This window comes from Sorex fumeus, unplaced genomic scaffold (genome assembly GCF_029834395.1).
Source record: "Sorex fumeus unplaced genomic scaffold, SorFum_2.1 ptg000051l, whole genome shotgun sequence".
Lineage (NCBI taxonomy): Eukaryota > Metazoa > Chordata > Mammalia > Eulipotyphla > Soricidae > Sorex > Sorex fumeus.
This window is the reverse complement of record NW_026606108.1, coordinates 15,841,141-15,865,413: the sequence shown is the minus strand read 5'-3', so window position 1 is coordinate 15,865,413 and position 24,273 is coordinate 15,841,141. Positions and strand designations below refer to the sequence as shown.

Sequence of the window (24,273 nt, the reverse complement as noted above, 5' to 3'; positions counted from 1 at the left end):
CGGGAGAAGAGGGAGGAGGAGGGAGAGGGAGAAGAGGAGAACTATTCCCCTTGACCACTATGGCTTCCATAAACTCAAGAAAGGCTTCTCCCCTGACTCTCCTGACCTCCCTTTTTTTTTCAGACATGTGTCACCTGAACCTCTTTTCCTGTCCCATAGAGAGGCAGATCTTCCCTAGAGCTCCTACCAGATTGACACACCAGGTCTTTTCTGGGATTAGAAGGCATCTCCTTGAAGTGCAATCAGTCAGAGAGATCAGCCCCTTTGCCAGTCTCCATGGGAGGGTTCAAACATACTTGCTAATTGGTGGGTGCCAATTAAGAATAAACAGGTGCTGAGAACAAACATTTGCAACCTCAGGAATCACTCCAGGCACCTACTCCACATCCCACTGATCAACTACCCCGCCTCCCGCTCCCGCCCCTGAGGTGTTCTGGGATTTTCCTCTCTTCTTGGATTTCAGCAAAGTTGAGCTGAAACTGAGTCCTGGCTTCCCCTTCAAGGCCTTCTCCATTTGTGTAACTGTATCCAGGGCCAGCCTTGCTTGGCTCCCCTCTCCCCAGAGGTCTCATTAGTTCAGCCAAACCCTTTCCTGGGGAATGCTTCCCAAATTGTCTGAAGATAAAAATTGCCTGGAGCAGTTTGGAAAATGATAGATTCACGGTCACATTCCAGGCCTACTGGAGTTACTAGTAGCTGCAGAGAACCTTGTGTGAACTGTATTGTGAATAAACCCTCCAGCTGGGAAAGTGGCTCAGGGCAGAGCATCTGCCTTCCACGAGGAGTTTAGGTTCAACCCCCACCTACCACCACAAACTAAACTCCCCAGATAAATGCCGGCTTTAGGCCCTTACAGGAAATGCCTGGATAGAACAAGCAGGCTGCATGCTCACCAGCTGTCTTGCCACAGTTCCTAAAACTTTTGCCACTGTTTCCTTCCCACTCCATCATCCAATCTTCCCCTCCCAATTTGAACATCACAAGCATGTTTAATATTCTTAAATCAGAAACTCTTTATTTCATGCCTGTTTAAGAGATACCCCAGAGACTCTTCTGAAAGGAAGATCCCATAGCCCTTGCCTCTCAGGAACAGTTTGTCATAAAGACTCCATCCTCCAGGTCTAAGCTCACACTCCTCCCAAACCCTGCCCCTAGCCTTGATTTGGGTGCTAACTCACCTCAGCATTCCCACTGACAAACCTCCCTTGTCTCACCAAGCTCTGTCCTGTCCCTCTGAAGCCAGGTCTGTCTACTGCAACAAGCAGTTCCTGATCACTCTACTGGGTAAGGAAAAGATGGCAGGGCTATGAACCCCCATTCCCCATCCCCTGCCCTTCAAAGAGACTTTAAACCCTCTAGCTTCTCCATATAACAACATTTTCTCCTCATGGGAACAGATAATCAAAAAATAATGATTTTTATTTTGCTTGCAAGAACATTTCCTGAAAGGAAATCTTATAAAACTGTGTTGGAAGAAGTGACTGTTTTATGCAAATCTTCTGCCACAGAAGCCTCTGTGTCAATTCTAGGTCAAAAGGTAAACTCCACAGACTTGTGGGAAGAGGGAAAACTCAGCCTTTGTATTCCAAATAAAGAGAAAAAAAACGGCAATGCATTTCACCAAGGACTGAAATCCTAATTACATGCCATTACCAGTCTGAAATAATTGTCCCATGAAAAGTAATAAAAAGGTTTAAAACTCATTTTCTCTGAGTGATAATCCTAAAACAGGGGTTCATTTTCTTTTGGCCTCACCCAGTTATTCCTGGCTTGGTACTCAGAGTCACTCCTGGCTGTGCTTGGGGGATTATATGTAATGTCCAGGATTGAACCACAGTCAACCAGGAGCAAGACAGCCATCTTGCCCAGAGCCCTGTCTCTCTGGCTCCCAAAGTAGGGATTCTTAGGCAGAGAATAGATGCAGAGATCCTTGAACACGAATGAGTAAAGAACAGTTATTTCCACTAATCTAAAACGGAAGATTCTGACATTTCCTTTTATTATAAAGCAATCCACAAACACATAGTGTTAAGAATAAGAAGTATCGATGACTTATGAAAGATTATGTAGATTGGCCAAAATGTTCAACCAAGGGTTGAAAAGGAGGAGCTTTGGGGACCTCATGGGAGAGATCACTGGTGATGGGTGTGATATTAGAATTATGTACACATGAAACCATCATTAACAGTATTATAAATCAATATACCAAAATCAATAAAAGTTTTAAAAATCATTCTTTGGAGCCAGAGAGAGAGCACTACAGAGAAGGTGCTTACCTTGAATGCAACTGAACCAGGTTTCATCCCCGGAAACCCTTGTGGTCCTGAGTCCCACAAGGAGTCTGGACTAAGCCCTGAATATACCAGGTATGGCCCCCCAAAAAAACAAACATCCCCCAAAAGTGTTACTTACATTCATTATTTCCTCCAAACAATGATGGTTGTTCTCAGGCTCCCTGTTAGTTATTATTTAGTACTTTACTCACAAACTGCTGGGGAGGTAGAGATATCTTTTAATGCCATGGGTCAAATACTGATTCTCATGCATGCAAAGTATGAGCTCTAACACAGAGTGACATCCCTCGCCTGTCACAAATTGTTTTTAATGTTATAATAAAGTGTATTTCAAATTGATTACTTTTGTCATCTTGCAAATTTTCCTTTTTTTTTTTTTTTTGCTTTTTGGGTCACACCCAGCAATGCTCAGGGGTTACTCCTTGCTCTGTACTCCGGAATTACTCTTGGCAGTGCTTGGGAGACCATATGACCTGGCACCTGAGTTGCGCAGGAGGAAGAGAGTGGCTTGGAACGCCTTCAAGAGCATTGAAGAAATAGCTAAGAGGATGAAGAACCTCCAGCTCCGGGCACATCTCTTCCATTCCACTGTTCTTCCTGCATGAACATATGCCTCAGGGCCCTACGCAAACAGGATGAGAACACTATTCGGGTCTCCCAAAGAGGAATCGAAAGAGCTATGCTTGGAGTGTCATGTTTCGCTCAAATGAGAGAAAGAATCCTGAGTTCCGACCTCCATCAATGATCAAGAATCAGGAACACTGTTCTGTTTGCCAAAGCATCAAAAATCAGATGGGCTGGACACATAATGAGATTTGGAGACGACCGCTGGACTAGAGCGATTACCGACTGGATTCCACAGGACATCAAAAGACCGCGTGGCTGCCCAGATGGTCAGACTTCTTCATCAAGACCCTGAACGATTGGTTTGGGCTCTTCATGTTCCTAGAACGAACAGACGCCATTGGGCTACACTAGCACTCGACAGGGACAAATGGAGACGTTACTGGCACCTGCTAGAGCAAATCGATGATTAAAGGGAAGTCAAGTGATCAAGTGTGATGGGATGCCAGGAATTGAACCTGGACCAGCCGCGTGCAAGGCAAACGCCCTACCCACTGTACTGTCATTCCAGCCCCATCTCGCAAATTATCTTTCATTTTTTTTTCCTTGCACATTTTTTTTTCACAAGGTTAAAAACCTCATTCTGAAACAGTTCCCACATGGGAGAAAAATAAAAAGACCAAGAACCATACACAAAGGCCAGAAGAAGTCACACCACCACCTCTAATGCCCAGGGCATGGAGACACAACAGCTTCTGTCCATGGAAACTGCTACCCTTTGTGTAGAGGGCAGGGTCTATAATAGGGTTAAGAAGGATAATACAGGGGTTAAGTCACTTCCCCTGCAGGCAGCAGGACCCAGTCTGATTCCCAGCACTGCATATGTTACCCCCAAGGATATGTTCCCCCCAAGAACCTCCAGGAGTGATTTCTGAGCAGAGAACCAAGAGGAATCCCTGAGAACCATTGAGTGTGATGCCCCCCACCCACCCCCCCCTCCCCCACCCACCCCAGCAAAGCGAGGATTAAAATTTTTAAAGCAGAGCACTGAAAGCACGGTGAACACTGCCTTTCACAGAACATGAAATGTCTGAATCAGTGAAACTTGAAAACTCTGTTACCCGGAATGGGTGCCTGTTCAGCAGGCTGCAGCCATCGTGACCAGCAACACCTCCCACAGGGCACTGGGCTGGAGCTGAAATCTTCCTCCTCGGCGACAGTGACAGACCAGGGCTTGAGCCTCAGCACAAACCTCTTGATTTGCCATGAACCTGGAGCAGTGCTGGAGAAGGCTGATGGCTGTACCACTCACCTACCTCCAGAGGTTAAGGAAACAAAACAAAAAACTGAGAGGGATTGTCACAGCTGGCAGTGCTCAGGGCTAACTCCTGGCGGGGCTGAGGGGACCACAGGCGTACCTGGGATAGACCTTGGTGGCCACCAAGGTCTTGTTTCTACTAGGTCTTTAGCTCAGTACACAGTCCTACGTTTTGCCCTCTGGCATGCTTAGTTCATGCTTAAACTAAGTCAACACACAGTACTTAGTATACTGCTTATACTGAATAAATATTTCATGAATTATATGCTAATGATGCCAATTATTAGGCATCTACCACGTGCCACGCATTTGGCTGAAACCACAGTTCCATCATTTTTCTGAATTATGGAAGTTGATGATATATTGCTGTACTTTAAATAAAGAGGAGGAAATGGAAGCCCAGAAGATTCTTCAGGACTGGTTGTTAGCAAAATGTTGCGACAGTTGAAAACCCTGACTGGTCTAACCTTCTTTCAGGTGGCTAAGGTGCCTTCACACATAATTTTCAAGATTTAAGTTTTAAGGATGACTGAGGGAGAGGTATTTACTGAGGGAGAGATGTGATCAGTGCCTACCACACCAAGCATTTTCAAAGCCTGAAATAGGAATAAGAGAGAAGGCACTTCAGAGCATGCTAAGTCAGCCTCCTCCATCTCGGACACACAGCCACAGAGAGCCTCAGACTGGATTCAGACATCAGCAGAACAGAGGACCATCAATGGGTGGGGGGGGGGGGGGATGGTTTAGCAGTGGGACTCCGGCATCACAGCGTCCCTGAAGCACTACCAGGTGCAACCCTGGAGGCACCTGAGCACCACCGAAGTGACCCTAGTGGTCCTCAGCACTGCAGGACCCAAGAAGCACTGCATCCTCAGGACTGCACCATGAACCACTGGCCCAGTTGGCAAAGGACTGCTGGAAGTGGCCCCAGGGTCTCTGTGTACTACCTGAAAACTCCTTCCAAACAAAACAACAAAAGAGAAAAGTCACTAAGAGAAAATTGCCCTAGAAATTCCCTTCTGAAAACACTGCCTGGAAGCAGCCCCATACAGCCAGGCATTTCTCAAGAACTGGATCAGATCCTTGGTTTTTAATGTGAGCAGAGCATGAAGGCTTCACATAGGAGCCATCAGAAAGGCTTACAGACTTATGAAGTGGGGATTCCCAAGCAGTGCTCAGGGGTGCTTGGGACCACGTCTAGCCCCCATTCAACCTGATTTGGCAGGTTTAATGCTCAGGCCCAGTGATGCGGTGCTGCTCAGTCTGCAGAACTCAGGAGCCATGAAGACAATCCCAGAGATGTTGTGGGGAGCAGTGTCATGCAGTGCTTACAACAGAACCAGGGTCCCAGCCAAGCGGAGCATTAGTCCTGATTCCTGTGCCATTTCTGGGACCCAAACAGGGTTTCTATTAAACCTTAAAATCTCCTCTTTGCTTATTCTCTCCTTATGAGGATCTCAGGCAGCAAGCTCCAAGCCCACCTTTTGTTCACTCTAGGACATGGGGTCACAAAGAGGAATACAAGTAGAGGTTCAGAAATCTGTGTGAATTAAGTTATATCCAAGTGTGAGCCTCCAATGGAATGCATTAGTGTCATCATATCAATCACTTACATGGCTCACCAGGACACTCCCACCGAGAAAAGTCGATTTTATTTTGAGGGAGAGGGGGCAGCATGTCTGGTGGTGCTCAGAACTTACTCCTGGCCCTTCACTCGAAGATCACTCCTGGCATGTCTTGGGGACCACATGGGGTACCAGGGATCAAAACCAGGTCAGCCATGAGCAAGGCAAGCATCCTAGACACTGTACTATTGCTCTGGCCTCAGAGTTGACTTTACTTAAGGTGATTGTGTAGAATAGTATTTCTAATTTCACCTCTACTCTAAAGAAACTCTTAAATTATTAAAGCAAGAAAGGCAGTCTAAATTCTAATCCAAAAGTTCTTTTCTTATTCAAAGCAGAATAGTTTTCAAGAATGCTATCTACAAGAGCCCTTAGAAAATAGTAATGAAAGGCACAGAGACGCACACATGGACAACATTCAAGAGGTGATTTAGCAGAGGCTTAATCAGAAGGTTTTCATCAAAAGCAGACACAGTAGAAAGATAAGGTATGTTATGCTCTCCCTCCCTCCCTGCCCCACTCCCCTCCTTCTCTCTCTCTCTCTCTCTCTCTCTCTCTCTCTCTCTCTCTCTCTCTCTCTCTCTCTCTCTCCCACACACACACACACACACACACACACACACACACTTGCCGAAAATGACTCCCAGCTGGCACAGCTGACATGTGAGTCAACTCTCCAGGGCATTTGAGTAGGGAGAAATTTGGCAAAGAGAACCAACTACAGTACAGGTAACCATGAAGTCATTCCCTGGCTTCTCCCAGCTGATTCAGCTATTTGAAAGCCTCAATACTGTTCAACCGACTTTTACCAAAGTCTCCATTGCAATTGTCTGTAGAAATGAGAAGCAATTTGGGGGACAAGAGGATGCCAGGGAAGATAATATGAGTTAAGGGTCATGCCTTGGGTGGTGCCAACCATGGTTTGATCCTTGGCACCACATAGTTCCCAGAGCACCACTGCTGAGTATGGTCCTAAAGACCCATGAGAGCTGCTGAGGTGGTCTGAGTTGTCCTGCAAGGCCCTAGCATCACTGCAACATCCTCATGTTCTAGCATTGAACTGTTCAGCCCAGTTAACCAAGAACTGCTGGGCGTATCTCCTGGGCTCACTCAGCACCAAAGGGAGTACCCCCAACTAGGCATTTTTTAAAAAGGTGATTTTGAGGGGCACTCACAGCATGTGGTGCTGGGGATCAAATCTAGGCCTTCCACAAGCCAAGCATGTGCTCCAGACCTTTGAACCATTTCCTGGCCCCCCAAATTAAAAGTTTGATGGACATGGAGAGTATCCTGATGAGTGAAATGAATCAGAAGGAGAGGGACAGGCATAGACTGACGGCTTTCATCTGTGGTATATAAAAAAATAGCAGTAAACTAATATCCAAGGCCAGGGAAAACAAGGGCAAGGAGGACTGGTAAATCTACCACAAGTGTATGTGGGGGGTGCGGGCGTGGGGGGGGATGGAGGGAAGGTAACATAGAGAGGGGACCAGTATGACAATAATAGTTGGAAATGATCACGTTGGACAAGAACTGAATGTTAAAAGTAGGAAAAGGGATATACATGATAACCTTTAAATATCTGTATTGCGAACCACAATGCCTAAAAGGAGAGAGAGAGAGAGAGAGAGAGAGAGAGAGAGAGAGAGAGAGAGAGAGAGAGAGGTGCCTGCCACAGAGACAGGCTGGGGGGGGGGACTATGGGAGGGAAACTGGGGACACTAGGGCTCGGAAATATACACTGGGGGGAGGATGGGTATTAGAACACTATATGACTGACTGAAACCTAATCATGAACAGCTTTGTAAGGGTCTATCTCACAGTGATTCAATTTTTTAAAATCTATTAATCAAATAAATGTGATTTTGATCAAAAGATAAAAGATTCCAATATTGCAATGAAATAGAAAAATATTTCATTGCAGCATTTTCCTCTCAAGCACCCCCTTCTTGGCTCAATATAAAAGATACTTTCATTGCTGCATTTTCCTGTCATTCATACATACACATACCCTTCTGTGGCTCATAGACAAGCATGTATTTTTTACAAGAATACAGTATATTTTACAAGAATCTGCAATCGCACATGAGAGAATCTGATACCTACAGATTTGTTGCCAAGGCTCAGGGAGGGAGAGGGGACCCAAGACTGAAAACCCTGAGATCTAGTCTCACCCTGAAACCAAAGCCCTTCAAAGGGCTATCTGGGTCAATGTCAACTCAAATCCACCAGGGACTCCACACTCACGCCTTATGGCTAATCAGTATCTCTTGTCATGGCCATTGAAATCCTTCCCTGCACTGTCAAGAATGACAAAATACAAGAAACTTGTCTGTTTACCCTGTCAGTGGAAAGCTGAGAGGGAAGAAAACCATTATATGCACCCCAGAAGACCTTCGCATCTTCAGCACGATCCTAAAAATCACTTTCAGCATTACTCTCCCAAGTAAACCTCCCCAAACCTCAGCCCACATTTCACACGAGGACCGTCTTCTGCCCGGATCCCTAAAGTCCCTTTGAGGGACTGAGCCTTTTATTTCAGTTCACAGAGCAACAAGTCAAAGTCCTTCAACTCTGAACTTCCACCCAGTCATAGGAAAATACACAGTCAGAGGCAGCCCATCCCCTGGTTCATTTTTGCTTCTTTCCCGCTACCAGCCTCAAAGGGACTAGGAGTGGCATGTGCCATGGAAAAGCGTCACCGGGCTCACTTGCATCTCCCCCGAAGAGAGCCAGTCTGGGGAAGTGGGAGGTGGTAGAGAGAAGACCACATACCTTTAGGTTGGATGGAGAGTGAAGAAAGAATACTGGAAAAAAAGAAACTGTACTGCCTTGTGTTCTTTGTTTTGCTGAGAAACCACAAAGCCCTCTAGGGAAGGCCTAGGCCTCCAAGGGGTGCCTCTCTCTCTGCCTGTAGAGAAGCAGTTGGGAGGAGGCAAGGCAGAAACTCAGGGGAAGGGGCGATGGGATCATTAACTCTCTTCCATCACCAGCAGTTTCAGTTATTTTTTTAAAAGTTATTTAGATCTGGGGATCTTGCTTGGCAGCGTTCAGGCATCTGTGTGCTACTTGAAAGTCTCTCCCTGATAGAGCTTGGGGGACTGTGAAGTGCCAGGAATCAAACCCAGGACTCCCCCTGCAAACATGAGATCCAGTCTTTTGCTCTCACTGGCACACGAGTTTCTTCTAAAATCCCATGCAAGTAGGCAATGTCAGTCCTTGTTCCTCCTTTATGTGCAATAACCAGTGCATAGAGAATTTAAATTTGTTTTTTGAGAATTTTAAATTTTTTGTGTTCCAATTTATTTGGATTTCTGGCCCACACCCAGCAATTCTGGGAGTTGGGGGATACTTCTGGCTTTGTGCTCAGGGACAACATAGTACCAGAAATTGAAACTGGGGTCAGCTGCATGCAAGGCAAGTTCCTTCACCCCTAAGCTATCTCTCTCTAGCCTATAAACTAAACTTTTTGAAGGGCCTCCCCAGCAATGTTGAGGGGACCCAGGAACCATTTCCTGTTATACTTGGCTAGGCTGGTTCAATGCTCAGGCCCAGCAGGCTACATCTAGCTGTGCTCACGGTCATAGGGTGCTCAGGATCAAACTCTAGGCCTCATGCATACCAGATATGTGCTCCTGCCCTCTGAGCCAGCTCCTAGGTCCTAGCTTTTATTTTATTTTTCACTTTATTTTTTGAGGCAGTGAGTAGGGTGAGGAACCACACCCTACAGTACTCAGGGTTGATTCCTGACTCTGCACTCAGGCATCACTCCTGATGTTGCTCAGAAGGCCATATGCATTGTTCGGGAATGAAGCTGGGTCAGCTACCTTACCCACTAGACTATTATCTCCAGCCCAAGTAAACTTGTACTTTTCACTCAACTGCTCAATTTCAGAGTTTGGGCTCAACTCTCCAACTAATGTAACACCAGATGTCCCAAACACCAAAACTGTGTTGTCCCAAGAGAAACTAAACTATGTTTATAGGCAGAATCCAAGACATTAATTTCTAAATTGCAACCCTCGAACCATTGTCCTCTACCACTGGGACTCAGCTTGTGTTGTGAGTCATTAAAACTACTTCTTTGGCAGGTTAAATCCCACCAACTTTATTTGTGAATTACAAAGTAAAAACCACTGCTTTGGTTTCCTTTTTATTTTTTTTTTCTGCTACAAAGAAAAAGAGAAGGAAATATAATCTCAGAGCCAGGCAATCCATCTGGGACCCTGTGAGATGTTAAGGTCCTGCCAGGAGCCAGGATTGTGATGTGACCTGAACTTGACATCTATTAAGCAACTGTTGTCTTTTCACCATTACTCAGTCAAGTTTGCAGACTGAAAATTTGCCATTGGGGCCAGTGATAGTACAACAGGTAGGGTGCTATCCTTGCGTGCAGTCAACCTGTACACCCCATATGGTTCCCCAAGCCCACCAGAAGTTGCGGTAAAACTATCCTATCATGAATCAGTGATATCTTACAAAAATACCTTTCTTGGTATTTTCTTGGTCTTTCTTGACCAATATTGGGTATTGTCCTTGAGTAATTGACAGGTTATGGGTATTGTTCTTGGGTAATCGACAGGTTAATGGAGTTTCACTGTAGGGATGGGAAGGAAATTTCTCCACCTTTCTAGGTTCTTTTGGGGCTAGTCAAGCAATAAAATTAACACCATGCAGATTAGTAGATGGGGAAAAAAAGAAATGCAATTGCATGAGTATGAAGTATGAAGAATCTATCTAGCTCTTATTCTCAAATTAACAGAAACAGGGAAGGTTTTTATTTGGAGCTAAGGGATAGGGTATTAATTACCTAGGCTTTTGAGAACTAAAGAGCAGGACTCACATAAGGAAACTCACATGATAAAAACCAAGTTGTCTGCAACTCAATATTCGCCCTACCACGCAGATAGGAAAACCTGTGATTTGGGATGGGGCGGGGGGGGGGACTAAAAATTTTGCAAGATTTGTCTATTCTCTCCCCCCCGCAAAAAAAACTTAGACACACTCTCTGGGATTATGAAAAGCTAAAAGATTGGTGTAAATTCTGTTGTTTGGAGGGTGTGACAACTGCTCTCTGTGAGAAGTTGTGTCTTACATTCTGTTGGCTCCATTAGGACAAAACAGAACCTTAAGAACACTTCCAGGCCTCTGGCTGGACAGTAATGGCCAGTGAAGACTGCACCCTTCTCCGCTTTCATCATCTCCCTCTTCATTACCATACTAAAAAAACACCCCCTACAACATTTTCCTGACATTCAATGTCATTTTAATATTCCTCAACTGTACATGCTCCCTGTTCTCTCTCATGAAAATGCATGAACCCTCTTAAAAAACAACCAAACTGTATTAAAGTTGTTATTCACTACCTCTGCTAGTCATAAAACCCGACTTCCTCTCTTTGAAAATGTTCTCCAGTCTATATTGGTGAATATCCTTCCCAATTTAACCTGTTTTCATACCAATAAAGTTCCTCTTTTCTATTAATTTGTTCCTGTGATTTTTTTTCAGATGACAGGAGAGAACCTAGATCCGGATAATGCCCACTATCTTCATTCTTCCACACAGTTAAAATAATGGTAATGTTTCTCCTGAAGTCCACACACCTCAACTGCTCTTAGCTTGAAATAATCCATATTTCCAGGTGTACATGTTATGGAGGTCTGTTTAGCAATAACACCTCTGAGACCTTATGTGTATATAAAGAATTATCAGTAGGTATTACTAATAGGTTATCTATAGATGTTTGTCTCATCCTTTCCCCCCATACTTATAAATTCCTTATTATACATACATTTGATAGTATTAGGTACTGAATATTTTATTTAATTTTGTGTTTAGGAGGTCATTAGCAGCTCAGGGGCTGCTGCCAGCTCAGTGATCAGGAGGACCACATGGTACCAGGGATCAAACCCAGCCTTCTGTTGTACAAAGCATGTGCTTCAGCCATTGAGGTATTTCACAGGCATAGCATTAACAGGTTAACACTGTCACATAAGATATCTGAATGTTGTTTAACACAAATTACAGCGCAGGTGTCAATGTTAAATATTCCAAAGAAATGGCTAAGATCTAAAGACTATGTGTTCATAATATCTGCAAAATAAGGATGCCCAACAGGTGGCGCAAAACCCTAATCGAGAATTAAAACAAAATTATGAAACTTTTGCTTCAAGATGCAATAGGGAACTGTTTCTTCAAGACCTGGGACCAGTCAAGAGGGACAATGACTCCAGAAATTCAAGTTCCTTAAGTAAAATTTGTTTGGGATCAGAGAAATACTACTGGGGTTAAGGCACTTGCCTTACATAGGATTCCTCAAGTCTACCAGGAGTGATCTCTGAACAGAGAGCCAGGAAGAAGCCCTAAACACCTCTAGGTGTGTTCCAAACAAATCCAAAAAAGTATAATTTGACCTTCTCAATTGGGCGTCTGACAGTAGGTACGGGGAACCTGTAGAGCATAACAATTTATGTGGATTTCTGAACAACAGATCAAGTCAGATGTTGACTTAATGTCCATAAGTGGAAGTTACATTTGGCCACCATATATCAGTATCAAACATATTTTTATAAATTTAACTAAATATACTGGCGGAAGCGGAGGATTGGATTAAGAACCACGTGGGGCATTCTTGTGCTCCCCCCCTCCACCTCCCAACCACCAATCTCACTTCAACGGCCACATCATCAAAATGCATGAAATCCCTAGGATGGTCCATGGCGGGGGAGAGTGTACAGGCTAACAGCGATCCCTGCACAAGAGCCACGAGTAAACCTTGGCCACCACCGGATGGGACCCGAAAACAAGAACAAAAACTTCCTAGGAGCTCTAAAAAACAGGCCAGATATTCAATTCCCTTTGCAACTGAGATCAAAACAAAAGTTTCCAGTTTGAAACAGGGAAAACAAAAAACAAACAAACAACAAAAAAAACTTCCTCCTACATCAGGAAAAATGAACCATGAATTGCTTTCTTTATTGTTGTTCTTGTTTTTTGTTTTGGGTCACATCCTCGTGGCATTCAGGGTTTACTCCCAGTTCTGTGCTCAGGGGATCACTCCTGATAGTTTCGGAGGGGACCCCAGATGGGGTGCCAGGGATCGAACCCACATAACCCACGTGCAAGGCAAAAAGGCCCTACCCGTTGTACTATGGCTCGGGCCCTATAAATTACTTTGCAAAGGTTAGGGGGAAAAAAATCCACTCGGCCATTCAAAAGGCTTGAACACATTCAACATGAACGCTTCCCACCACGTCGAAGGCAATCCCGAGCATTTAGACCAGACTCAACTTTCTCACTGACCTAAAGGTCCCGCTCCGGCGAAGCCGCACTTGCACCGACGAGAGCTCCCAGGGTGGCGCAGGGCGTCGTCCTGCGTGCCCGCCTCTGGCTTTCGGCCAGCGCCACCGGGCACCCGGGTGGCGCTGCCTGGCCTGCAGGAATCGAGTTATTTTAGAACCCTGGCGATTCTTCCACGAAAACCTTTCCCTAGCAAGGGTGGCCGCGGGCTGCTATGCAGCACCGCTTCCAAAACAACGCCTTTCCGGAATCTCTCTCCTCGACACTGCTTTCCCGCCAGAAAACGTCCTCGTGTTCCCAAGCACCCGTCTTCACCGGCGGCGGTGCCCACGAGCCAGTCGCCTCTGGGGGGGTGGGGGGTGGGGGGGGCCTCTCCTCCCCAGCCTGAGGGAACGCGGCCGGCAGGAACGGGTGGTTACGGGCGGGGACCGACCAGGGCATCCAGGGGGATGCGCGCTCAGCTCTGGGCAAACGGGGACTAAACTCTGGCGCGGGGCTCCTAAGTCTCACTCTCTTGTCGCCTGCAAGTTCAAACCAAAACAAGGGCACCGACCAGCATGCGGGGTGAAGCCACGGCCTCTGGGTTCCAGATGCTTCTCCTCAGGGCGAAGGAGGCGTGAATCCCGCAGGGCACGCTTCCCGGCCACAGGGGGCGCTGAGGGTCACGAGGCGGGGCGAGGAGGGACGGCTCTTCCGGTCTCCACTTCCGGTTTCCGCCCACTCCTCCCCACCCCCATCCCCAACGATGTTTCTTTCTCCTCGCCGCCGTCCCCTCGCGCCAACCAGCCCTGCTTCTTACACGCTCGGCCCTGTATTGTCTCCTCAGAAACGCCCCAGCCCACGGCTAGAGCCAGACCTGGGGTCCGCTCTGTCTGAAGCAGTGCCACGGGCCTGAGGTGCGTTAGCAGCACCCCCGGCCTCAGGGTGGGCCCCACCTCAGGAGAGCCAGGCCTGTGTCCCGGGCTTCCTACCTGGCCTCCGGCTCCCCGGGCAGGGCTGGCGGGCCAGACACACCCGGGGCCGCTGGGCTCTCCAGGACTGGACTCCGAGGCCGGTGGACCGGCGGGGAAGGAGAAATCCTCTCAGGAAAAAGACCGGCCTCCATCTTGTCCCCGATGCAGTTTTGACCAGCTCGCGCCAGCAGGGGTTCTGGGACTCGCGGCTGCTTTCCGGCAACATCACTCCTGAGGAGGAAGCCTTCGTGGGGGGGGGGGGAACCTGGTGGGCGCCATGTTTAAGCACGGACGGGGGAGAGGGAGGAGCGTCGTGTTTGACAGGGCGCTGGCGTGTCGCTCAGGTCGCCGGAGGTCACCTCTGCAAGAATTTAAGTCATACACTCCACAGGTGGCATTATTACAACGCAAGTTGAATAGTAGAGGGCGTAAGACATTGTCTTGCACCCAGACCACCACCCGCTTCTATCCCTGAATACATTCTATCCTCGGGATCCCACCAGGAGTGGTCTCTGAGCACTGCCAGGTGTAGCCCAAAATAAAAAAAAAAAGGGGGGGGGGAGTGGTAAGTCTTGATTCTGAGTCCGGCCTTTTTTTTTTTTTTTTTGGCTTTTTGGGTCACACCTGGCAATGCACAGGGGTTACTCCTGGCTCTGCACTCAGGAATTACCCCTGGTGGTGTTCAGAGGACCATATGGGATGCTGGGAATCAAACCCAGGTCGGCGGCGTGCAAGGCAAATACCCTACCCGCTGTGCTATTGCTCCAGCCCCCTGAGTCCAGGCTTTTTCATTGTGTTTACTCCAACCTCTTGAAATTTTAAGTATTCCCACCTGCCCAATTTTCAGAGGCACTCACGAACACTGGGGAGACTTCTGCTTAAGACCGATAACCTCCGAGGCAGCTTTCAGAACGAAACCATAACTATTCTCTGTGATGGGGCATCCTTGGGACTAACTTCTAACCAAGGCATCACGAAGTTCTAGTACATTGGAATTGATGGGACCAATAGAATCTGTTGACCCCAAGTAAGATACGTTAAGATGCTCCCTGCATTGAGGCTAGAAGAAACTCCCACAAACACCATGCCTAATTAGCATCCCTTTTCTCTAATACCCACTCATGAATTCTCAGAGTCCTTACTACGCTTCCTCCATGGGATGGTGTCACCTTAATCACCTTCCATGTGCTATGCTGCTCCCTGCTCTGTGGACTCCTTCACCTTGAGTGTTGCAATGTCTCCATTCCAGGTGAGGGGGCATCAAAGTTCTGCCTTGGCTATATGATTGTAGATGCTTACCTGTGCTGCCTCACCTTTAGGATGATCAGCATTAGTGTTCAGAACCGTGTCAATGAGGTAGCTCTCAAAGCGAGTTCCATGTGCATGCAGCTCAGAAAACTAGAAATCCCTCCAAACCTTGCATGCTCTCACTGTATGTTTACCTGTGGAACTTATGGGGTGGTACATCAGAAGACACCTAGGTCAGGGGTCCTCAGGGAGAAGTTGAGAATGCTATGAAAAAACTATGTTGATTTCTATTGGGTTTCCCTCCCCGGATCCCCCAGATAAATCCTGTTGGTAGTTTCACTAGGGGTTACCTTTTGGTGGCCAATCGGACTTAACTGTGAAAAGGAGAAAGATGAGGAAAGGAAGAGTGCAGATCATTGCTAAATATGTATGTAGTAAAAAATTACTTTGCTAACTTATAAGAGTAAGCTTAAGGCTATATGTGTGTCATTTACAATATGCTGCTTCAGTTATGTAATTCTTTGAATGGAAGAATGCAGTTACTTTTATTTCTAAGTGTCCCCGTAAGGCATTGTTTTGGACATAGTCATTCAGATAACATTTACAAGGAAAAGAAATAGCATTTGTAAAAGGAAACATGACAGATAATACAGAGATCTTTAAAATCTCATTCATTTTTATTCTTCATTCCTCAGAATAATTTGCTATACAGATTGGTCCCAGAGCTCTAAATTACAGAGGAGCTCTAATTGCATCAACAGTGGAAAGACACGGAATGAAAGTGTTTGAATAGGAATGCAGCAAAACACTTTGAGGAAAACCTAATTTCTGATTACCAGTTTTTTAAAAACATCATAAATGCATTGTAAATCTTACTAACTTTATAAAGGATGAACAAAAAAGTCAAATTGGAGAAATATAATCAGGATGCTTATAAACTGGTTTCCATGAATAAAGTGTGCCTACCAGTAAGACTGGAGCGATAGCACAGCGGGTAGGGCATTCGCCTTACAAGCGACCAACATGGCCGACCCAAGTTCGATTCCTCCGCCCCTCTCGGAGAGCCCGGCAAGCTACCGAGAGTATTCGATATGCCAGACACAGTAACAACAAAGTCTCCAATGGAGACGTTACTGGGCCCGCTCGAGCAAATCGACGATCAACGGGAGGGCCTTTACCTTACCTTTTTACCAGTAAGACAAATGTGTTTCTGTATCACCCACCACCTAAATACTACCAGAGTAATCAATCAGTTTTTCCTTTGGATACAAAATATCATTAGATATCCTGTAATAAAATGCTATGCTTTATATTCCACAAATGAGTACTGTCATTCTATGTCTGTCCCTCTCTCCACTTGTTTACAATGGGAGATGCATGCTGAAAGTAGACTATGGATCAAACATGATGGCCACTTCGTACCTGTATTGCAAACCATAACACCCAAAAAGGAGAGAGAGAGAGAGAGAGAGAGAGAGAGAGAGAGAGAGAGAGAGTAAAAGGGAATGTGCCTGCCACAGAAGTGGGAGGGATACTGGGAACATTGATAGTGGAGAATGGGCACTGATGGAGGAATGGGTAGTCAATCATTGTATGACTGAAATACAATCACAAAAGTTTGTAAGTCTGTAACTATCACATGATGATCTATTAAAAATTTTTTAAAAAAATTTTAAAAATGTAATGCTTATCTAGAGTAACTGACTGCATCCACATTGCCACTTGTCACTTGTCATCCTGTTGCTCATCGATTTGCTCGAGCAGGAGCCAGTAACGTCTCCATTCGTCCCTATTGTATGCTAGTGTCGCCCAATGGTGTCTGCTTGCTCCAGGAACATGAAGAGCATCAAACCATTCATTGATGAAGAAGTTCAACCACACACGGTAGGGCGTTCGCCTTACAAGCGGCCAACATGGCCGACCCGAGTTCGATTCCTCCGCCCCTCTCGGAGAGCCCGGCAAGCTACCGAGAGTATCTCGCCCGCACGGCAGAGCCTGGCAAGCTCCCCGTGACGTATTCGATATGCCAAACACAGTAACAACAAAGTCTCCAACGGAGACGTTACTGGGCCCGCTCGAGCAAATCGACGATCAACGGGAGGGCCTTTATATATATACATTATTCAAAATTATTTTTCCTGGGGGTATGGTGCCGCCAGCAGGTCTATCTGTACCTATGAGGCGAGTGCATCAGCACCCTGATGGCGCCTTCAGACTTCCAGATACCCCAAAATTGCTGCTGTGCCTTTGACCAGACCCCAAAAACTTGGGGCAAAGTTTACCAAGAAAGTAAACGGCCAAAAGTTAGGTATGTGGGAAACACAACCACAAACCACCTCCGGCTCAGCTATATACTTGGAGGCATGGCCTCTCTGGTTCCTGATTGAACTGCTTAACGGCCATGATCCCAGAGACTCAGTAACAAATCTTGAAACCCAACAGCTTTTGACAGAAATGCGTCTGGTCCCTACAGTAGGTCACCAGTGCTGGGCCAACCCAGGTGGCAATAGGTTTTGTGCCTTGGCCTGTTCCCCCTGGCAGCCCAGTGGCCGCCATTCTTCAAAGGCCACTGGACAGTCAAGTTTGGGCCCCCGGTGATGAGACACGCAGGGCCTCACAGGATGGGGGTGGAGCTGGTCCTGTCCTCCCCACCACGATGAGACCCCAAGTCATCGCCCACGAATGGCCTCTCTGGCTCCTGATCAAGCTGTTTAACGGCCATGATCCCAGAGACTCAGAAACAAATCTCGAAACCCAGTGGCTTTTGGTAGAAATGCGTTCAGACCCCACAGTACGTTACTGTCGCTGGGCCATCCCAGGGGAAAGGGTGTTGTCACTCTGCCTGCTCCCCCTTGGTGGCTCAGTGGCCATCATCCTCCAGAGGCCATTGGACAGTCAGGCTTGGGCCCGCAGTGATGAAACTTGTTGGGCCTCACGGGATGGAAGGGGGGGGGGAGCCGGGCCTGTCCTCCCCACCCCAACAAGACCCCACGTCATCGCCCACGAATGGCCTCTCTGGCCCCTGATCAAGCTGCTTAATGGCCATGATCCCAGAGACTCAGAAACAAATCTCGAAACCTAGCGGTTTTTGGCAGAAATGCCTCCGGACCACACAGTAGGTTACTGTTGCCGGGCCACCCCAGGGGGGAAAGGGTGCTGTCCCTCCACCTGCTCCCCCTGGCGGCTCGGTGGCCGTCATCTTCCAGAGGCCACTGGACATTCAGGCTTGGGCCTGCAGTGATGAAACTTGTTGGGCCTCACGGGATGGGGGTGGAGCCGGGCCTGTCCTCCCCACCCCAACGAGACCCCAAGTCATCGCCCACGAACGGCCTCTGGCTCCTGATCAAGCTGCTCAACAGCCTGATCCCAGAGACTCAGGAGCAAATCTTGAAACCCAGTGGCTTTTGGCAGAAATCCCTCCAGATTTAAGTGTTAAAATTTCGGAATTTCAAAATCACATGGCCCTACTGCAGCCACGCGACATCATATGTTATTCATAACAAGCAATAGAACACAAATTGTCTACTGTTGCCTTTTCAGCAGATCCTAGTGTTGGGGTAAAATCTCAAATAATAATGGTGGGTCTGGTGTCAAAATATTGAATGTGTTCAAAGTAGAGAGTAATGTGGAAATCATCTGCCCCACAGGTAGGGGGAGGGTGTGGGATGGGGGTTTACTGGGGTTTTTGGTGGTGGAGAATGGGTACTGGTGAAGGTACGGGTGTTTCATTGTATGACTGAGACTTAGACCCAAAAGCTTTGTAACTGCTCTCATGGTGATTCAATAAATAAAATTATAAAAAATGAAAAAAAATATTTTTCCTATTTAGCTGAAGGAACAGTAACCCAATATTCAGGCATTAGAATTTGACTACATGCTCTTGGTGCTTTTTAATTCCTACAGAAGCTAGGCCCTAAGAACTCCTGAATTGTTCACACATAGTCTGGAGACCCTGCCCAAGTGCCCCTGGGGTCAGTGCTGGTTTCATCCAATAATATGGGTCAGGAACTTCCCTGTGGGCCTGCCACACAGTTATGAAAAGATGAGATCAGAGGAGATGCATGAATGGTGAAGAAAACAAAGGAAGCACTCTCCCACATGACAAGGATCAGAAGATGTGGAACTTTATGGTTTAAAATTTAACTTCTAGGGGTGAGGCAGAATCTCTTGCCCTGACACCAGGCTGTCTTCACTGGGGCGTGGGCCTCTTCCACCCAGCTCCCTGTTTTTCTAGTATCTTGGGAGTCACGTCCACAAACTGCCCCCGACGCCATGTAATCTCATCAATGGCCAAGATCCAGAAACTATAAAATAAAGCTCCCAGAAGAAAGTGACGCAGTATTTTCTGGAGCACGTGGCCACATTTATGGCAACGTGGCCTCTTATACTCTAGCACACTAATGTACCTAGCACACATGTGTTTGGTTTTAACATACTTACTTGTATTCTCTTATCAACAAGCTTAAATGGCCCCAGAATGAAATACAAAAACCTTCACATATTTCCCTCTTATTGTGGTGGGAAGATGCTCGCTGGTTCGGTGGGTGTTTGAATATTATCTCTAATAAACTGCTGTGATATACTTTATGAAAATACAATGTATAAAAATCGCAAAAAAAAGTTAAAAAAAACTAACTTCTAAATGTAAAATCTTAAGTCTATATGGACAGACCTCTGGTTGCTCCACATGGCCTGGATGCATAGCCTCCCTCTCATGCTTAGGGCATCTTTCCTGTAAAGTGACTAGGAAAGCTAACTTTTATAATGCATTTTAATTTGGGCTGCATTAACTTATACAAGAAACAGGAAACATTACCTTGATTATATATACATACACAATAACATATACATAGACATATGTAAGTAAAGCTTTTATTTGACATATTCCTTCATCTTTACAATATCATTATGAGGTAGATAAGATAGCTAGAGTTCCCCACATGTCCATTCTAACAAAGACAATATCAAAATTAAAGCACAGGGCTTCATCCTACGCACAATCTAGAGTGCAGTGATTTGCTTCAACTGCCATGACTTAGATGCAACCAAAGGAAGTGAATCCCATATGCTGATTCTGAGGAAAATGTTTAAAGTACTGGATTACAGGTGGGTTCAATTTGGCCAAATGAAACTACATTTCAAATATAATAATCCCCTGAGTGCAAAGCTGTAACGGTTGTGCTCTGGTTCGCCTGAGTTCAAGTTCTCTTTACTTAATGATTTCCCTTTATGTTGAAGATGAACTCATAATCACCCTGCCTTTTGATGCTTTTATTTTTTGCTCATGAAGTTTGGTTAAAAAAGTTCCATAGGGGGCTGGAGCAATAGCACAGCGGGTAGGGCATCTGCCTTGAACGCGGCCAACCCGAGTTTGATTCCCAGCATCCCATATGGTCCCCTGAGCACTGCCAGGGGTAATTCCTGAGTGCAGAGCCAGGAGTAACCCCTGTGCGCCAGGTGTGACCCCCCCAAAAAAAGCGAAAAAAAAAAAAAAGAGTCCCACAGGTAAAGATACAAGACTTCAGGGAAGAGCCCTTCTCTCCCTCTGGCCTCCACAAAAGTCATCTTCTGAGCACCTCAGGACCCCACAGAAAAGACCCTGTGTTTTTTTTGACCCCATTGAGTTCAGCAGCAGTCAAGTGTGGCGTGGTACACAGTAGATTCCGTAGAGAAATGGGACAAGAAGATCCATCTCTTGCTTCGAGGCCATGTAACATAGTTTTTTAAACGGTCTGTACTTCAAATTTGACTTTTCTGTCCCCAAGTGAATATGACTTTCCTGCTCTCCATTTCTTCATCCTGTGGTGTTATTTGCTCATTATTCTTTTTAAATATTGAACTAAGTAGACCCTGGAGTATTGCAAATCTGTATTTCCTTCAGAAAATAATGTGCTTGCTTAGCCAGCAGTTTAATATTCCACTGGCCTTCTCTATTAGAATAAGCAGGATATTAGAAGGTAAATTTGCTTTTACAAGGCATTTAAAGTCAATTTTGTGGGTCTTATAGCCTGACATGAATTGAATCTTCCCCAGAAATCTCAGCACTCATTGGATCTCAGGGCCAACACTGCAACTGGGGAAGAACAAGACTCGGAGGAACACAGGGAACTGAAATTCAAGGAATTACATGTGTGGTTTTCCAGACTCATGAAGCATTGGCAGACAAAACTGTGAGTCCCCCACCTCATCCTATGCCTGGAAGCGAGCTAACTGTGGCCACAGGTCACGTGTGTCTCCGTAGCCACGCAGCTATCCTGGCGTGGTGCTTTCTGTACTTCAGATTTTCATTCTTGATGGCCTGTAATTTGGCCTGAGCTGTGAGTCTCTGGTGCTCCTCCAACATATGGCTAAAAAATCGCTGCAGCTGAAAGAACAAAAAGACCATTGGACAGTGAAACCTAATTTTCATTTAGACAAAAGAAGACAAAGTTCAGGCCATTCAGCCACATGAGGAGCCACGGACTGTCATAAATGGGTGATGACATTTGGAATGAGAAAAAGTATGTACCCTACATTGTGTGTCCCAGAGAGAATTGTGACCAATGAGATGTAACCAAGGCCACAGTTATCCTGCAGTGTGAGCTCTGCTAGACTCCTTGGCACATCACAGTTGCTCTATAAAGAGTTATTGAAGCATTTGGGGAATATTCCTGATTTTTGGGTAGAGATAAAATGAGACCTTTACTTATCTCAAAAGAAACTTTGCAAAGAATAAAAGTGCCTTCCATGGGGGGGTGTGGAGGGGGAAGTGGGCTGGAGGAAAACTGGAGACATTGGTGGTGAAAAATGTACACTAGTGAAAGGGATGAGTGTTAGTAGATTATATGACTGAACAGTCTTGTTCTCCCTGTGATTCAATTTAAAAACACAAATAAATAGAAGATTTTAAAAAGAAACTTTGAAGGCTCAGAGCTAGCACAAACTAGCATTTGTTATCTTTTATTTAAGGCTATTTTTGTAATGGGGGCAGGGAATGTAGTTCAGTGGTAAAGCTTGTATCTTTGCAGGGCTGCGTTCAACCCCCAAAACTGCCCCAAACAAAAACCAGCAATATAGTGTTACACAGAATTGCAAAGCTGTATACCTCCAAATTATGCTGTAAACTGATCTAACTTAAGTACAAATTTATTTTTTTTAATTATGTGTAGAATGAGTATTTTGAAATATTAGTTCACTGACTAAATCCCTTCACCGAGTCAGATCAACCATTTGTGTACAGGAACATTTGCTGCAATATTGTGTGGAAGCCAGACCTGAACTAAGATTTTTTTTTTCAAAAGTCCCTTTCTGCATCAGTGAACTAGAATTCAGAACACATACGATGGTGAGAAGATGGTACACTTTTACTTTGTGAAAAGTCATTTAAATCCTAATGCATTTGGTGGGCTGGAGAGATGATACTTGTATTTAGCCAATCAGGATTAGCATTTGAGCACTGCTATGTGTAACCCCCAAATAAAACAAAAATTTCTAGTACACTTGAAATGAAGCAGAGATACGATTATACAGTTCAATTGCAGTGTAAAGAAAGCAAAGGATCTTGGAGAAAATAGATTAGCCTATTTTGTTTTTAACCTAAAAACAAAAACTCTGCTTGACCTTCCATTGCCCAACCTTCCCAAGGCTCCATACCATGGTCCTATGCCCAAGATCATGAGCCTGTGGTGGACGGAAAGGGCTGCAGCTGGGGGGATGGTTGGCGAGACTTCCTAGCTGCTAAAGAGAATGACCAGGTCCAGACTCCAGCAGGAAGGAACTAAATACAGAGCAAGAGCTACATAGTCTATGGAATCTACCAGAGAGGAGGGAGGACTCAAGGCCTCGCGTGACTTCATTTTTCTCTTTTGTTAAATCAGTTTCTATGCTATCATGTGAACTGACAAAGTAAGGCAGTCTAACCCGAATACTCTTGTTGTTTTGGGGCTACACCCAACAGTGCTCAGGGAATACTCTTACAGGGGCTCAGACCATACAAGGTGCCAGGGATTGAATTCAGATCGACTGAACGCAAAACACCTTACTGACTCTCTGTACTACCTACTTCTTCTGCCACCCAGTGAAGTTTTCATAAAGACAGACTAAAGTATATTGTTTCCAAAAGTGTAGTAGTTTAACCCAGGCTCTATCTATTGGTGCCTTTTTTTTTCTTTCTAAACTTCTGTGATATAACAGTTTTGGAAATTTGAGGATTTTATACAATTTATACAAACTTCATTCCCAAAGCAACAACAAAATGCTATTGGGTTGGAGACAAAAAATAAACTCATGCTCTTTGGAACATATCAAGTCCAGGTGGACCTGGTTTCTAGGGGTATCATGTTCTATCTTCACTTCTATCACAGAATTCCTGAGAAAGCTTGACCTGAGAGTTCAGCCTCAGGCTCAACCTCTAACACAAGAATGGCTTCAGGCAGGAACAGCAGGTTTTGGTCTCAGTCACAACCAGATAACTGATTGCTTTCCATTGTTTAGGATCCAATTTCAGGTCTTACCACCTACTTTGTTTTCTGACACAAGGTAATTGAGTTTTTTTTATTTTCTTCTTTTTTTTTTTTTCAATTTGGTGTAAGGAGAAATACCCAACAATGCTCAGGGGCTACTCTTGAGGAACTGCATTGTGCTAGGGATCAAAACTAAAGGGTCTCCTGCATGCAAAAACCTGTACACCAGCCCATGAAGCAATCTCTGGCTTGCAATTTTTTAAACATACTCTTTCTGAGCTTATAGTTTCAGGCTCTGGCATTTAATTTGGATTCATGTGTTTATTTTTAAAAATAAATATTATTTTTTGTGGTGCCAGGGATCAAACCTGAATCACACCAGGGTTTCGGATACACTAATCATGGATTCTACTACTAAACTACCTCCCATACTTTTTAAATTTTAAAATAAACTTTATAGAATTGATGCACAATAAACTGTAAACATGAGCTGAGGACTTTAAACCTCACAACTTTCACAGACATGTGAAA

General features: G+C 45.4%; 2 protein-coding genes across 2 annotated transcripts in view; both read right to left on the bottom strand.

Annotated features, from left to right (window-relative positions):
* Positions 1-21,594, bottom strand: part of ARL14EPL (ADP ribosylation factor like GTPase 14 effector protein like) — a 32,501-nt gene extending 10,907 nt beyond the window's left edge. The window contains exon 1 of the mRNA XM_056124714.1: positions 21,485-21,594. Within this exon, the coding sequence (XP_055980689.1) occupies positions 21,485-21,489 (5 nt within the window). The 5' untranslated portion in view covers positions 21,490-21,594. The remainder of the gene's footprint in view (positions 1-21,484) is intronic.
* LVRN (laeverin) overlaps positions 21,525-24,273 on the bottom strand; it is a 64,826-nt gene continuing 62,077 nt past the window's right edge. Inside the window, exon 21 of the mRNA XM_056124713.1 lies at positions 21,525-21,665. Coding sequence (XP_055980688.1) covers positions 21,525-21,665 — 141 coding nt within the window. The remainder of the gene's footprint in view (positions 21,666-24,273) is intronic.